Source organism: Dermacentor albipictus, chromosome 9 (assembly GCF_038994185.2).
Source record: "Dermacentor albipictus isolate Rhodes 1998 colony chromosome 9, USDA_Dalb.pri_finalv2, whole genome shotgun sequence".
NCBI lineage: Eukaryota > Metazoa > Arthropoda > Arachnida > Ixodida > Ixodidae > Dermacentor > Dermacentor albipictus.
The window spans coordinates 21,047,776-21,065,074 of NC_091829.1; the positions used below are offsets into that span (position 1 = coordinate 21,047,776).

Here is a 17,299-nt window from a genome sequence, read left to right on the forward strand (position 1 = left end):
CTCCTGTACCTATTTCAGATTCTTTGTTAATGCTCCAGTGGGATGGGTACGTGCCGTGCTCAAGCACCATCGCCATCGTTATCATCACACCTCGCGCTGGCACGGGCTCGCGTGAAACGGTACCGGCAGCTCGCACCAAAAAAGGCGCTTGGAGGCGGACCGGTCCACACGACGACCTGCAGCTGCAACACTACGAGACTCGTGGCCGAGCCGTTCGGGTGAGAGGCGTTTCTTTAATAATTTGGCTGCGTACAGCCCGCCCTAGTGAAGCTTGGTATCGCCGATTCACAGCCTGGACCTCCAACCGAGACGGAATGCCCAATTGAGATGGGATGCCCATCGAGCCTGAATGTCCAATTGTTCAGTCTCGTCGGACATTGCGTATCGGTTGCACATTCGAGCCAAAAGACGGTAACGGTCACGGTAAGCCCGGGTCTCAGCCAATTCCTTGTTGTCGGTAAGAGCCAATGTTTGTCGGCGGCAACGAACCATACTCCATCTGACAGGTCGTTTCATTTCATTTCATTTTATTTGTGCCCATTCACAAGCAAATGCGGAAGTAAATGCCCATTTACTTGGAGCACTGCGGAAGCTGCAAGGCTCCATCGCCAATATGAAGGCCAAACGAAAGTCGAGATGTGTTCGTTCGATCAGCGGCTGCTGATATCCGCCATATACGGCGTGCGTGCGCAAAGGTTCGAACATCTCGAGTATCTATGTGGACTATCACTTACCAATCAAAAAAACAAACTTTCTAATTCTGTCATTAATCAGATGCTTACACCACGAACTACATAGCGCTGCGCAAGGATGTTGCCCCCCTCGTACTTTGTGCGTTTGTGCGTGTCCCTCGTACTTTCGGTGCTGCTGCAAACGACTGTGAGATAGAAGAGAGACAATGAACGACGTTACCTGGCACCTCAACTCTACGAACTCGGCTAACGAAAAAAAAATAAGTTTTAGTGCTTTATATCGCAACGAGTGCTCTTAATACGGTGTCAGTGTTTAGCATCGTGCATTACGACGCGCCGGTATGCAATAGTTAGCAGACAAGATAGTTAGCGGATATTGAAAGCACTGAGCTTTTCAGCTCAAGATGGCCGGACCTGGTGAGGTGCCCTTCGGAGGGACACACGACCGCTCACAACATGACGCGAGATGACTCCGCTCATGGAAAAATTGCTTATCGTATTCGCTAAACAGAGCCCTGTTTTTCTCCTTAAACGTTAATTTATATTTTTAATTCTTTGCAGAAATCGCGAAAACTGACCTTTGGCGCCCCAGGCGGCCAAAAAAAAAAATTAAGATGCATAAGTGACATATCACGCGACTTTGTAATCTATAGTTTACGCAGTTTCTGGTCTTTATGTTACTACTGAAATGAAGTGCAATTTTTCAAGTATGAGCGTTTCTTTTCCTGATTGTAATATGCAGATAAGCCTTTTGTAGTGGGTAGAAAAATGGCACTGACTGCGCCTTCGTCTTCTATGAATTGTTTTGACTCGGCCCGTCAGCCACTCATGACGTAAGCCTTTACTTTAGGAAAACGCAGTACAAGAAAGGTCTGAGCAACAATCCAAACTTACTGTACCAGATTTTTATTTTCAAAAGTGGCCAAAAAGGTCCAAACATAGGTGGATAACCACAGTTGCACTCACTCCTCTGAAAGCAGAGAGACGGGCGGCTTTTATAATTTGCGAAGCGGTCTGACGGCACAGCTCTCACTTCCCCAGCGTCGCTGGATGACAGACTCCTTTCTTTTTTGGCGGCTGCTCAGATCCAAAAATTCTGCTTGCAACATATCCCCACGTTTCTGAAAGTAACCGCTGTCGCTGTAAATACTAACAGGGGTGAGCGTCTCACTGGGCCATAAAAAAACTGGGTCCCTCATAATCGGCTGTCAGTCCCTTTAAATGAACCGGTAGTGGAAGAAGTGAAAGGGCATACGGAATAACTCAAAAAGTATATAGTTACTCACTACGACTAAAGAGAGGTAATTTCTTCCACCCTTTCAAAGGTCAGCGTCACATGCTCTCACGGCCAAAGTAAATTAGCGCTCGGTATAGGGTTTAGGTATGGACCGAGAATGCTTCGCCAAGTCGTCTTCTCACGGCGCGCTCTCACGTCGCAGGCAGACCGCGACTGAGGAGTCCGCGAAGGAGCTGCCAAGGCGCTCTCACCCGCTGTCGCACCTTCTCGAAAGGAAGGAGGCGTCACACCCGCGATGGCATCACGGCAGGCCTCAAAGAGGGCATCACGGCAGGAATCGCTTCTGACGTCACCGCCGACGTCACCGCCAGCACCACCGGCGGTACCACGGCCGGCACCACCGCAACCACCACTACCTGCTCCGGCACCGGCAACGGCACCCGGAAGAGCGCAGACGCGGCAGCCCACGGTGTTCGTCCCGACAGCCGGAGTGCCTACGGCCGGACCCACGGCCGGAATGAATATGGGCGGACCCATGGCCGGACCCATGGCCGGACCCATGGCCGGACCAATGGCCGGACCTGTGGCCGGACCTGTGGCCGGACCTGTGGCCGGACCTGTGGCCGGACCTGTGGCCGCACCTGTGGCCGGACCTGTGGGCCGAATGCCTATGGACGGAATGCAGGTCGCTGGCGGTCGGATGAATGCGCGTCGCGGGCCCTTCCTTCAAATGCCGACGCCGGGATTGGCGCCGTCGAAAGTGCCGCAGTACCGGGGATGCCCCGCGGGTCTGGAATACCTGGTCCAGATCGACCACCTGCTTGTCCACAAGCAGGTGGACTTGCTGGAAAGTAGGTGTCGCTCGCCGGTGCGGTAGATTGGCGGAAGACATATATGGGACATATATATATATACATATATATATATATATATACACACATATAAACTCGATCGCAAACCGCGCAAAATTACACCGCGTGAGAAAGTGTCATACATGACAGCCCTCACTACCATCGAAGCGTTCTTTTTTTTTTGAAGCACCACATATCAGTATACCACTTTGAAAGAAAAACGCGTGAGCACGTGAAGCCAGCATGCGAGGACGGAAAACAGGAATGCAATCTCACCGGTTAGAGCGAAATTTTCTTCGGAAGGAGAGGAATTGCGAGGAAAGCTTATACAAGGCATCACCACTCTCCTGGATGTGGATGGTGTCAGAGATTAGTCGTGCGCGCTTATCATGATACTCGGACGGTATGGCGTAATCTAAAAAACAAGGTTGCTTAATGCCACTTTCAACACCATGCAATTACAGGTGGCTACCTCTTCCTTGCTTACTGACCTATTTCAGTGTTCGCGCATGCGCTTACACACACAACACCCCGTTTGTCCTATATGGAAATGTCTGCATGTATAAAGATCCGGTAAATACCCGTAAAAAAAGTTATGGTGTTTCACGTGTCAAAAACACGATCTGATTATGAGGCACGCCGTTGTGGGGGACTCTGGAAATTTGGACCAGGTGGGGTTCTTTAACGTGCACCTAAATCTAGGTATGCGGGTGTTTTCGCATTTCACTCCCAGTAAATAACGTTACAACGACGCTTAAAGACCCCTGTCTTTCTTTTTTCGCAACCTTTGTTCTCGTCGGCATCGCGATTGGCTTGTTGGCACAGGCTACCAAGATTATTGGGGCAGTGAATTAATAGCAGCCTAACGCCTGATCTCTTGAGTTAACATACTTTCATGTTTTGTTGTTTTGTTATCTAACGCTCACGTAAATCTAAGTACGCGGGTGTTTTGCCATTTCGCCCCCATCGAAATTCGACAGCCATGGCTGGGATTCCATGTCGCGGCCCGCAGTTCAGCAGCCCAACACCGTAGTGACTAAGCGACCGCGGCGGGTTATTTAGTAACCGTTGAGAGAACCCCCCCCCCCCTCCCTCACAACAGGAAACGATAAGTTGTGGGAGATATGGGGTTCTCCTCCCGTGCTCTTGGGACAAAGGAACGACAACACAGTAGTGCAAACAACCACAAGGGCATTTATTGCACCTTTCATAGATCAATGCCTGCTAGCCGAGTTGCTATCCACACAACATGCCGATGGGCGCGCGACAAATCTAAAAGTTCGACTCACCGCGACCGGAAGCGAGCGAATATGTTCGCCCCATGCTGGATCCCAACGCTTGGTCGTTCGCGTGTATAGTCACGCGAATCGTGGCGCGTTCGAAGGCGGCCACGCGAGGCGGTCTCGCAGAAGCATGGGTCGCCGCGCGCCGACCCGCCGGGAAAGAGGGTCGCTGCACGTGCGGCACGTCTGTCCCGCTTGCTGTCTCGAACCCAAGAGGGAGCGCCTTGTCTTTCCCGCACCCAAGTAACCGCGCAGCGGCGCGACGCTCGCGCCATCTCTCGCACCACGCTTGTACCACTCCAACGGCGCGGCCCACGCGGCGAAGCCGCACGGAGACGGGGCTATGCGGGAAAAAGAAGCTATCAGGGGAGGCGCGAGGGTCGCGCATCCCCACAAAGTACACGCCTCAATATAGCCTCCTCCTCCTCCACGCTTTCAGTTGGTGACCGACTGCATCGTAATTACTCTCGCAAGACAGGTGACTGCGAGAACGTCGGCAGAGTCGCACGTGGACTACGCACTTGGTCTCGTGTGTTCAACTCGCGCAGGTTTCCTACCGTGGGAGATGGGGAACAGGTACGTCGTGAAGAACAGCATGAGCCAGTTCGTCTTCGTGGCGGCAGAGCACAGCGACGTCGTCTTTCGCCAGTACACCGCAGACCGGTCCTTCCTGATGTCGCTTGTCGACTACCGCAAAGTCGTAGTGATGCGGCTTTTCCGGCCAGAACGCTGCGCCTGCTGCCTTTGCTGGTGCTGCCTCCAGGCACGTGTATATTGTCCATTGTACCGTAAGGCTAGAGTTGTTCGGTTGTAGAACTTGAGCATGCATTTTTTTCCCAAATTGCGGAAACTCGTTTCGACTTTTTCATCGAGTCCCCGCAATGCCTTCTGGGATTCCCTGGGCGTCGCAACCTTACCCACTTGACGGGTGTAACTGTCCGTGACCCCCTCCGCAAGCGCATTGCAGAAACTGCGCCGCTTAGCCGTCGAACTATACCGTGCAACAGTCCAGAGGGGAGGTGGATTGAATGGTAGAGGGAAGGTAGGGAGCAGAGGCAGGGGAAGGAGGCAGAGTAGAGGCAGAAACGACCATTTCGCGAAGCGAGTCAACAAACACCCTTGGCACTCTTCTGTCGCAGCTCCCATAGACGAGGGGAATGTGGGATGCGCAAAACGCAACGCGAGAAGGCAAGAAAACGCTGCTACTAGACACGACTGCCGCTTGCGGACAATGTAGATAAATGTAGGTTCAACGTACGGTGCGGTACGTTAGGCTAATTTCTGAAGAAAATGAAACACCTTGCAAATTTGACAAGCGGCCGAATGACGCCGGGCTTGCCGACGGAAAGCCGCACTAAAGCACCGTAGCGTTAAGCAACAGGCCAGAATAGTCGCACGGCCAATCAATAATTTGCCTGGCGAAGTAGCTTTGCGGCTATGGGGTTGTGCGAGGTCGCAGCTCCGATCCCAACCGCGGCAGCCGCATTTAGTTGGCGGCGAAATACAAAAGCGCTCTTGTACTTATATTTAATTGCACGATAAGGAATCTCAGGGGCGTCAAAATTTCCCTAGGGAGTCCGCCACTAGTTCCGTTTCCCTTAAGACCAGGGAAAAGCCACGCTCTTTTGGGGAGTGCCAAGTTACTGACCTTGGAACCATCTTTGATTCCAGGCTCACCGTCTCACCTCACACAGAATGTATCGCTAAGCGCGGCCTGCGCAAATGCAGCATCCGCATCCTAGACACAGCAAGTCGGAACTTGAGGGAGTTCAGAAATGCAGGCCTGCAGAACCCTGGCGAAGGTATTAAAATTCATTAATTAAAATAAATTAACTTAATCTGTACGCATCCCTCTGCCGACCTCTGCTGGATTATGCCGCTGCCGTCTGCAACATCACTTGTCTCTAAACATCGTCTCTAAACATTTGTCTCTAAACATCGATATTGGTGCTCCAGGCAGGTCGGCGGTGAAGGACAGCCTCGCTCTCAGTCCTCGCTCAGACTAGAAAACCTGTACTGCAGACGTGCGAAGGCTGATTTCAATTTCTTACTCAAGGTTGTAAATGGTGTCATTGACTGTACAGAAATATTGCATGAGGCTGATGTAAATAGTACGCAGAAAAAAAAAACAGGGTACGTGTCTAGACATTTTCATGTGTCTGCTTTTGGCGCCACAAAGAATCCCTCGGACAGCGTTCTGCAGGCCAGCAACGAACATCCACATGAAATTGGCATGTTTCACAGACATTTGCCAACTTTCTAAGCAGTACTCGAACTAAATTCGTGAGCTATTTTCAGTAATGACAATGTTGTTTTTGTATGTTATGCGGTGAACCATTGCTGCATGGCATGTGCACTTTGTTCTTGTTTGCTTGCATCTACCTGCCCGCCTTGTTACATGTTAATGGTACCATGTGCTTGGTGTCCAGAGTTCCAGAAACATAATTTTTTTGTATCTGCTATGCCTTTTTTTATGTGCTATGGCGGACAGGCCGCCATTGGAATCTGAACCTGGCAACCTTTAACGCTAGAACTTTATCTAGTGAGGCGAGCCTAGCACTGCTACTGGAGCAATTAGAGGGTAGTAAATGGGATATAATAGAGCTCAGTGAAGTTAGGAGGACGAAAGAAGCATATACAGTGCTAAAAAGCGGGCACGTCTTGTGCTACCGGGGCTCAGCGGAGAGACGAGAACTGGGAGTCCGATTCCTGATTAATAAGAATATAGGTGGTAACATACATGAATTCTATAGCATTAACGAGGGGGTAGCATGCCTTGTTGTGACACCTAATAAAAGGTATAAATTGAAGGTCGTACAGGTCTACGCCCCTACATCCAGTCATGATGACCAGGAAGTCGAAAGGTTCTATGAAGACGTGGAATCGGCGATGGGTAATGTCAAAACAAAATACACTATTATGAAGGGCGACTTCAATGCCAAGCTAGGCAAGAAGCAGGCTGGAGACAAGTCAGTTGGGGAATATGGCATAGGCACTAGGAATAGCAGGGGAGAGTTATTAGTAGACTTTGCAGAAAAGAATAATATGCGGTTTATGAATACCTTCTTCCGCAAGCGGGATAGCCGAAAGTGGAAGTGGAGGAGCCCGAATGACGAGACAAGAAATAGACTGTATACTCTGGGCTAACCCTCGCATCATACAAGATGTGGACGTGACCATATAATGGTAAGAACTCGAATTAGCCTAGACTTGAGAGGCAACGGAAGAAAGTGGTACATAAGAAGCCGATCAATGAGTTAGCGGTAAGAGGGAAAACAGAGGCATTCCGGATCAAGCTACAGAACAGGTATTCGGCTTTAACTCTGGAAGAGGACCGTAGTGTTCACACAATGAACGACAACCTTACGGCCATCATTAAGGAGTGTGCAATAGAAGTCGGCGGTAACTCCGTAAGACAGGATACCAGTAAGCTATCGCAGGAGACGAAAGATATTAAGTAACGCCAATGTATGAAAGCCTCTAACACTACAGCTAGAATAGAACTGGCAGAACTTTCGAAGTTAATCAACAAGCGTAAGACAGTGGACGTCAGGAACTATAATATGGATAGAATTGAACAGGCTCTCAGGAACGGAGGAAGCCAAAAAGCAGTGAAGAAACTAGGTATTGGCAAGAATCAGATGTATGCGTTAAGAGACAAAGCCGGCAATATCTATACTAACATGGATGAAATAGTTCAAGTGGCAGAGGAGTTCTTTAGAGATTTATACAGTACTAGTGGCACCCACGACGATAATGGAAGAGAGCAAAGTCTAGAGGAATGAATGTTATGAATGTTGTTATGAATGTTATACTATTTCTCACGCGGGCCATTACTTCGATCACCCGGTTGATCCTGGACACTTTAATAAAATTGATTTTTATTACTATTAGTAGGGTTATCACGGTGTCTACCAAGATGACATTTCCAAATTCCCTGAGTTTTGCAGGTTTTCCCTGAGTGCCTTTGCAAAATTCGCTGAGTGATACAGAAATTCGTTTTATATGAAGACTGGTTTACATGTCGCCCGGTGCTATCATTCTCCAGTCAGCATGCTAAAAAATAAAAACGACTTCATCTAGTTCGATTAACAAGAAGTAGCATTTATTTTATTCAAAAAGAAAACAGAAGGGCGGAGTTTGTAAAATTCACAGCGAATAAAATGTCTTCGAAAAATATGGTCAACCCTTTGCGAATCGAGTTGAACATTCTCAAATACAAATAATCGGGAGATGCACTGTTAAGAATGGCGAGCCGCTAAGCAAGATTGCCACCTTGCCACCCGATTACGACAAGGGGTGCAAGACGCGCATTCCGCACCCTCTCCGTCACTGCAGCTAGGAGGCGTTGTTAGGAATGGCGAGCTGGAAAGCAAGATTGCCACACAGTTACGACAGGGCGACAGGATGCGCATCTCCCCCTCACCGTCGCTGCAGCTAGGAGGCGTTCGAAGAAGCGGCCTTTGTGGTGAAAACCGCTTCCTTCCTCCAGCCCCATCGACATTGTGACGGAACTAGTTCGGTGTGTGAACAATGATTCCGGAGTTCCCCAACGCGGAGCTGATTTGACACGCATGGACAAGCTGCCGTGGGGAAGCCGTATTTTGGTGCTTCTCATGCTCGTCCAGACGCAGAACAACGAGCGACCCACGATTGGCACCGATACTTCCCGGAACGGCACCACTCCAACGCCGTCGTTTGGGCCTCGGAATGTGTGTGCCTTTGTGTCTGTAAACTGATCTGCAGAGCAGCGGCGAGTTGGTGATGAGTAAACGAACAGTCGCCGCCTCGTATGGCCCGCGGATCGATTGTATAAAAACTGTGGTTGTGCGAATGCTGAGGACACTTCTCTTGAGCAGTCATGTTAGACTGAGTCACTTCTCTCATGCAGCCATGTTGGACTGATACTCTTTTTCTCAAGCAGTCATGTTAGACTGATTTAATTTCTGTAAATAAACCCTTTTCCTCGTTCTCGGTGAGAAGCAGTTCTTCACTTCATCAACGATCTCAGCGTAAATAAGTTGGACGACGGCATGGGCCAGCTACCTCCGAATTCATGCCGTACTCCAATCTTGGCAAAGGACCACGGACGATGGGATTGAGCCCCCAATCCTGACAGCACGCAGAGTCAATTATTTTCGAATATGAGCTATTTCTATCAGCCAATAACAAGCTCATTGGTATGAGGCCCGAACTTTGTCACGCCTAACATTCTTTCTCAACGGCTCGTAAGTCAACCTCAACTGTCCTGACATACTCTCAGCCTGAGTACAATGCCTCAGTATTGCGTTTCACAGCTTTAACGGGTCTGTTTTGGTATGGATGAGGGACACCTGCATCTCGGCGTCAGCCAACACTTTGTGTATTATTATTATTATTATTATTATTATTATTATTATTATTATTATTATTATTATTATTATTATTATTATTATTACTGCGCGCAGGTAATGGACGTGCACGATGCTTCCGGTGCCGTGATGGGCCACCTTCGGATGGAGTGCACCATCCTAAACCCGAACTTCTCGGTGTTGGACAGCGAGAAGAACGTTGTCCTGATGATCAAAGGCCCGCTCTGCACATGGTCCATCTGTGCCCAGGACGTGGTCTTTGACATCCTAACCATCCACGGCGTCACCAAGATTGGCTCGATAACGAAGGCCTGGTCCGGATTGATCAGCGAGTACTGCACCGACGCCGGACAGTTCGCGGTCACCTTCCCCTTGGACTTGGACGTGAAGATTAAGGCCGTGCTTCTCGGCGCGGTCTTTCTAATTGTGAGTAGTTGATTGATTGATTCTGTATTCACGGTGCGGTGTAGGGCTACTAATGTTGACAACCTGGGGAATCTCTCCTAACACTGAAAGCTGAGTACACGAGCGTTCTAACATTTGGCCCCCACTGATATTCGGCCACCGCTGCCGGGCAATCGCACCGGCGACCTCGTGCTGAGCAGCGGAACCCCACGGCCAGTGAGTAGCAGCGGCGGGTGACTGCGAGTGGACGGCAGCAAGGCTCACACTCACACACACCAGATCAATGGAGCTTAACAGCGGGCGCTCGAACGCACTGAGAACAACACTGCTGGCATAGGGCTATCCCACTGCAGCGACAGCATTGTCGGCAGTTCACTTTCGAAGAGACAATTGCTTTCAGGATGTTTCGAGTGACTACAGCACAATGTGCGTGGGAGCGAACTGGGGACAGCGTTCCTGGCACAGTGCCAAGGACTCGCCGACTTGTCACAGTGCGAGGAGCGCGTTCGGTAAGCGAACACTCGCCTGGAGGGATATGGTAGCGCTGGAGTCTAGCGAAAGCAATTGTAACCTCAAAGTGAACAACGGAGAATGCCGCCCCAGGGATGGTATAGGCAATCGCGGTATCACTGTGCCGTCTAGTGCGATCATTCGCGAGTTCCCGCTGGTTTCCGTTCCGCAATAAGCATTTCTAGATTACTCGACGAGATTTCCTTGCAGTTTGCCTAGCAACGCAGTCGAATTAAACACGCCTTTCTGTTGCCCGGTGCTCGCCCACTAAGCTGATAATCACATGATTATCCCTCTTAATGCGTTAGGTTTAGGAGCGTCAAATTGGGAAAAGATGTATCTTTGAATCGTTGAATATCTTTGAATAGAAAAAACAGAAAACAGGCAAATCTTAGCAACGAGCGTCCGAATGACTCTCGCCCCCAACGCTCAGAGCACCTCCTTTTTTTTTTTAGCACCGTCACTATAACATCTCAGTTCAGACTCTCCCTCTTGGCTGTAGCCAGTCACACACAGGTCACAACCCACCGGGAGAACAGGCAATGAACAAGCACAAACAACGCTCTTGCAGAGGGAATAACGGGCCGGCGGCCAGGTTGTCCCACATAACTTCAGTTTTAAACATGAAAGGCACTTCGGACGCGAGTTGAATCGAATCCATAATGTTAGCATTAACCTAGAGTTGCTCAGGCTGTCGTTTGTGTTCCTCTTAACTGACGGAATAATATTTAATTAGTCAAATTTTCAAGTACTGCCTGCAGATTCCACGTGTGATACACAAAGTTATAGAGCACCTTGAGAAACCTCGCAATGAATTGTCTCCAACACAATATATCTCACGTGGTCCTTCCTTCCGCGTTCCATAGAAAGCCCGCGATATATGAAAAAATGCCACGTGACGGGGCAATTGCGCACTGTTATTGTGCTGCTCTCAAGCGTACGATGGTTGAAGATGGTCGGATGCAGCGAGACTGGCCCGCGACAGGGCGTTATGTCTGGTGTAGGTATCTGGCCACAACAATTTTATCGCATGACGGCGAAAATGCGTGCTGCTATATGCAAAGTGCCTCGAGCGGCAACTCGCCCGGCAATTTTGCGTGCATCAACGGGATTCTTTCACGCTCCGAAGAACACTTTGTGGCACGCAATGAGTAACAGAAAGCTGTGTGAGGAGCCTTTCCTGTTGCTCTTCAAGTTTCCCAATGAACAATTCCATCTCAGTATGATAAATTAACTGAGAAGTTATATTACAAGTACTAATTATGTAATTAGGTGGAATGCGATATATAATCTCAGTATCTCCAAGCGACTGCAAACATTACCTTGGGTTTGGGCTAGCTACGTGGTATTTGCACATTTTGAAAGTTTTGCTCTGGTTACGTGAAACAGCCTCTATGCCAGTTGTTTTAATTTTGAGTGAAATGGAAGTATTTATATCAGATTTGTGCGTGAACGTCAATAATACAAGTACTGAACGCTTGCCCATAAAAGGCGGGCAGCGTTACACAACTTTCAGAAAGCTTGTTCGGCGTGCAGAAATCTGGTATCGCGTTTCACGCTCACCCGATTGCATTGCATAAGCCACTCCGTCTTCTCCCGCTCTTCCCGCGAACGAGCGTGGTTCCATGTCATGGTGAGTGCAGTGCATTCACCATTACGTTCGATCATCACTGCACTGCAACATTCTGCGACAGTTTCTAAAAGGCAGTTATATGAAGAACCTCCGACAACTGAGGAAATAAACCTTTGGCTGCGAAGGGAAACCGATCGCGATGTTTTGAGCTCGCTCGGTCAGCCGCTATGGGGCTGCATCCACCATAAGTCAAGCACAGTGGAACACCGAGCAAGCTGCAGCGAGTGCCAAAATGTCGAGGCGTCCTTGTACCACGCGACTACCCCGTGCTTCATGATGTCACAACACATGTACAGCTCGTCGAAAGCAGAACTGGCTCGAAGAAAAATTACCGTCAGTATATTTCTGTAAGCGGGTTGGCTGTTGTATGTTGTAATTATGCAAGACTTGATGCGAATAATGAACAAGCGCTAGTTTAAAATACCGGTGTCATATGGGGCATTTCGAACGCGATCGAGAAATTCGATCCGGTCGCTAAAGAATTACCTCGAGTGACACCGGTATGAGTCGATGTCTGATCTGTATCTCAAATATTTTTCAAAAAAAAAAAGAAACCCTCGACCACTCATATTGCAATAAACCCACTAACTCGGCTTGGTTTTATGACTCTTCGCAGGATTTCATATACTTCGAGAGCATACGATGCGAGAGGCAACCGGATCTTCCCCTCAACGTCAGAAATTAGTTATCCGAAGATCACCGATTTTGTCGTGCATCCCTAAAGACAGCGAGGCTTTCCAGAAAAGCCTTTGCGCAGTCGACTGCATTTTTGCGAACGTGGTCATAACGGTATTCGCGCTTAATACTATGCTCGCAGGTAGCCAGCTATTGTTTCTGATTTTCTAATGCGTTTATTGCACGACACTTTCTTGGGCAGCGTCGAATTCTAGTTTTATTTCAAATATCAAGGTATTTATCCATACTGTTTGCATTCGTGCTTGTCAATTTCTTCTGCAACAAGTTGTATGTCATGTGACAAAATATCGGCAGACGTGTTTCCAAGGTCCGCGCATGAGCTCCAAGATTTGCGCGCTCGTTTTCCAAAACCAGCCGGCGAGCGTAAATCTTGGAGGCCACGGTCCCTGTTATTTTATGAATCCTACTGTCAGTCATATTCCTGAACCCACGCAATACCTGCAGACTGAACCGAGCTCGGACAGCAAGTACAAAATAAAGTAAAACCTGGTTATGGCGTGTACGTGTGTGTTTGGTGGAGACACGGTTGAAGTGAAGAATAAACATGGTTGCAGTAAACATGGTCAACATGTGCTAATACTTTTTCTGTAGATACCTCCACCTACCCCTATACCGCGTCAGCCCAACCCCTAAATTAAACCTACAGATTTACTTATCGCGTCACTGCTGCTTATTGTGTTCGAACTTAGACTTTGTTTCCCCTCCAGCTTGGCACTCGTTATGCTACATTAATGCGTCAACGCTTTACGCGAGCCCTCAGCGACAAGTTCGCGTGACGTGAAACTCACCAGATTGTCGTCAAAACGCCCCAACAAAACCACTAGGCCTAAACCCGAGTCGAAAGCCAGGAAACGTGAAATTGAGAACTCAAGATGAGGACTGGAAGAGAGGACGAGAGTGCGACAAATTTCCAGAAGCAGCTGTTAGAAGGCCAGGAAACGTGTCACCTCCGGAGCGGCCACGTCTCAGTGGACGTGGCCGCTCCGGAGGTGACACTGACCGGTGTGTCGTGAAAACGCACGAATGAAACCGCTCGGTCGAAATCCTGGTCAAAAGCCTGCAAACGTCTGTGTGTGTGCGTCTGTGTATGTGCGCGCGCGAGTGCAAACGAGGACCATACCAAAGGATGAGGATACAACAAACTCTGCAAAAGAAGCTTTCCGAAGGCAGCTATATGGCTACAGAGTTCGTGTGCTGAGCCAATGGTCGTAGGTTCGAGGACTGGACACTCCGAACGCACCCCTACGATTTAGTGCTGAAAAAAAAAAAAAACTGGCAGACTAAATTGTGGCCGACGTCTACGAAATGTGAAGCCTTGGTGATTTGTACAGAATGGTTGTACTGTATGGATAATGTAAATATTTCCTCTCTATCGTGTGGCTCCTATCCACTATCGGTATTGAGCGAACGCTTCTACAAAAATTGCACACTACAGGGGTTAAATTTATAGCACAATGTATTTAATGGCAAGATGAAGCTAAAATTCATTGGCCCGCGTGTACAGGGGCAGATACCCAGTTCGGCCGGCACTGGCGCCCTCCGTTTTCCTGTACCTCACAACGTGACCTTGAAACACAGGATTCTAAGGCTTTCGCCTTAAAACAAAAGCTTCGATGTCAAAATATAAGCAGGTGCGACGAGTCTTTCAAGGAGGACATATACCCTCCCCTGTTTTGTTGACTATTTTGATGCGCTCTGTGTTTGTATATCGAGAGGCTCATGTTTATGTCGACGCAGATGACATTGCATCCTTTGCGTCGGCGAGCGATATACATGCATTCCGTCTGTGAAATTCTACGTAGTTTTGTTCTCTTGAGTCACGGCTAGATGGCCTTAATATGTGTCTTTAAATGAGAATAAGTCTGCCCGACTTGCATTTTGTTTATCAGTTCATATTTATGTTTCCCTCATATATCTCTAAAATGTAATATTCCTCAAGTGGACTCCTTAAACATCTTGGGAGTCATACAGATTTAAAAACTCGCCGTTTCGCCAGAAAGGTGAAACGTCAATTGCGACAGCAAATTAGTATCCAGCCATAAGAAGTAAGGATAGCAGTTTTATCGGCTGTATGTTATCGTAAACATTCGCTTAATAACTGAACTAACAAGCATGGTGCCACGCGCCCACCGGCAAACGTCAACAAGATCTCGCTCGTTGAGCGAGGACAGTCAATGTCAGAACGCTGGCAATAGAAACAGCGGCAGCAGTAGCGAGCGAACAGACCTTCGCGTTGCCTCTCACTTCAACGCGAAGTAAGCGGCGAGAACTTAGCGCACACAAGGCTATATAAACTCGGGGCGCACGCAGACTCGGTACTCGTAGCAGATGGCTTTCCAGATAGGGCATGCGTAGCCATCCGGCTACGGATGCTGTGACTGTGCTTATCGCAAATATCTTGCCAGATTGGCTCCGCGCTGTAGCGCAATACGCAACCGCTAACGAAGTAGAACATGCCACCTCCTCCTTTGTGTGTGTGTGGGGGGGGGGGGCACACACACACACCCTCGGTGCCAATAGCGCACGGTGGAATACGGCGTGCGCCCTCCTCGCCTAGGACCCTTGCGAGAGCGAGAACAATCCATCATCCTTGGCTCACCCTCGCAAGCTTTCACTCGCCCCCTACAGCAACCAGCGCGCGCCTATGGTGTTTTCGCACTTGGATTCTATAGAGAACATCACGGCGACGCCGACATCAGCGGCTGAAGGACGCCTGGAATGTCGGTATAATTGCTACGAAGATAAAAAAAAAGGAACTCGGTCGATTTCTTAACATTCAATATGTGGCGACAAGGGCAGCGCGCGTTGCAGCTGTGCTTCGCAAGCGTAGCAGCAGACGCTTCGGCGAGCGCTTAAGCAATTTGATAATGATCTGCGAAATGTACAGTCGCGGACAGAATATTACGGACCATGAAATCTAAGAAAAAGCTGAATATCTCCGCAACCTCACAACGCAATCTGGTATTTGCATTTTGGACCTCGACTAGAATATGCTAACAACGTTGTCGTGGGCAGTTTTACTGGTTACTGCTACAGGCTGCTCGGGAATTAAACGTTTTCAGAGATCCCGTGGTCCATTTTATTCTGTCCGCGACTGTACGTTGCAGCAGTATTTGGTTGGCGTGCTGTTTTCTGGTGGTCCCGTGTAAAGAGTTACTCGCATCGCCGTAATAAGAAAGCTCCGAGATTGCGTGGGAATTCTTAAATTTTTGTGAAGCAATTTACGTTACCAAGAAGCCCGTTCACCTATACAGAAAGATTCACCACTGTCAATGCAAAAAAGTTCTTTAAAATTATTTGCACGACCGCATAGAAGAGTTTATTAGTGAATCGAATTAATTTTTGGAGGTTCAATAGTCAGATATATATATACGTAGCGTTGTCCCGAGTGAATGGCCATCGTTCCAGCCGAGCCCAAGTTGTCATCAAGAATGTCGACATCTGCTGATCTAGCACATTCACTATCCGTGTGCTCATCTCGATCTTACTTCGAGAACAGACAATTATATTGGGGATATTTCCTTTTTTGGTTCCTCCATACTTATAGGTAGTCCACTTAATTTGGCTTCAGGCTCACGGAGGATTACATCTGAATGAAATGGCGGACTCGCTTGCCAAAGCTTTCCTCGATTGTCCGGTAGTTTCAGTTTTGCCTGTTACGGAGTAGTTCTATTCAGCAAGATGCAGAAAATTCCGACATTCGTCAAGCGTATACGAAACAAGCAATACTATAGAATTTTTATTTCCAGCATATGCAGTTATTTATTATGCAGTTCCATTCATGAGATTGCGGTGCCACATTCCGTGGTTAAATTTTCATTTGCACAGGGCTGGTCTGACGCAGTCCTCTGTTTGTCACTTCTGTATTGAAATGCCGACAGTAGATCATCTTTTTTGTCTTTGGCAGTGCCCCGCGGCCTGCGGGGCACTGCCAACGTGGGAGCGGCCCGCGTCAACCTAGGGTTGACCTTCAGGACCCAATAAAGTTCTTCATACCATACCATCATCTTTTTTTGTCGATTTTAGGTACAAAGAAAAAATACTACTCAGGGCACCGTTTCAGCAACTCACTCCATACGATTGACTTTCCCAATTAATGATGATGATGATTTTCTTCACATGACAAATACCCACTTCAGAATATTGGCCACGAAACGCTTGGTCCAATTAGAGTAAAATTGTCCTTTCTACCGGGGATTCTGCTCTGGGCTTCAGCTACAGGAGCATTTTCCTGGCCATATGTAATTTCGCTGGCAACACACAAATATCGTCGCGATAAATCGATATTATCCTCATCCTCCCTAAAAAATTGTTGCCGCACTTTCGAGTTTCATTTCACTCATTATCAAACAATCCTGCATGATTCATATCGTGTTTCTATTCCTCAGCACTTATATTGCCTTGTATATCTTCCTTGACTCTCATTTTAGTTTTGGTATGGCGGTCCTTGGCCAATCGTTCTTTCTGGGCATGCGCCATAGTTTCGAAATTGCCAAGCGGGCATGGAGCCGCGTTGCGTGAGCCGGTGTCTGTGGGGACGCCACACGCATATCAACATACGAATTAATTATTCAACAAATTTATTAAATAGTTGGTTAGTTTATTGATCGATGGATTGAGTAATTAAAGTAATTAATTAAT

The 17,299-nt window shown here is 48.3% G+C and overlaps 1 protein-coding gene across 1 annotated transcript; it reads left to right on the forward strand.

Annotated features, from left to right (window-relative positions):
- Positions 1–133: 133 nt before the first annotated feature.
- LOC135917305 (phospholipid scramblase 2-like) lies at positions 134–13,149 on the forward strand. The gene is made up of 5 exons (XM_065450863.2): positions 134–218; positions 2,132–2,780; positions 4,612–4,826; positions 9,511–9,840; positions 12,579–13,149. The coding sequence occupies exons 2-5, from the start codon at positions 2,225–2,227 to the stop codon at positions 12,645–12,647; spliced, it is 1,170 nt and encodes a 389-aa protein (XP_065306935.2). The 5' UTR covers positions 134–218; positions 2,132–2,224; the 3' UTR covers positions 12,648–13,149.
- Positions 13,150–17,299: the final 4,150 nt, after the last annotated feature.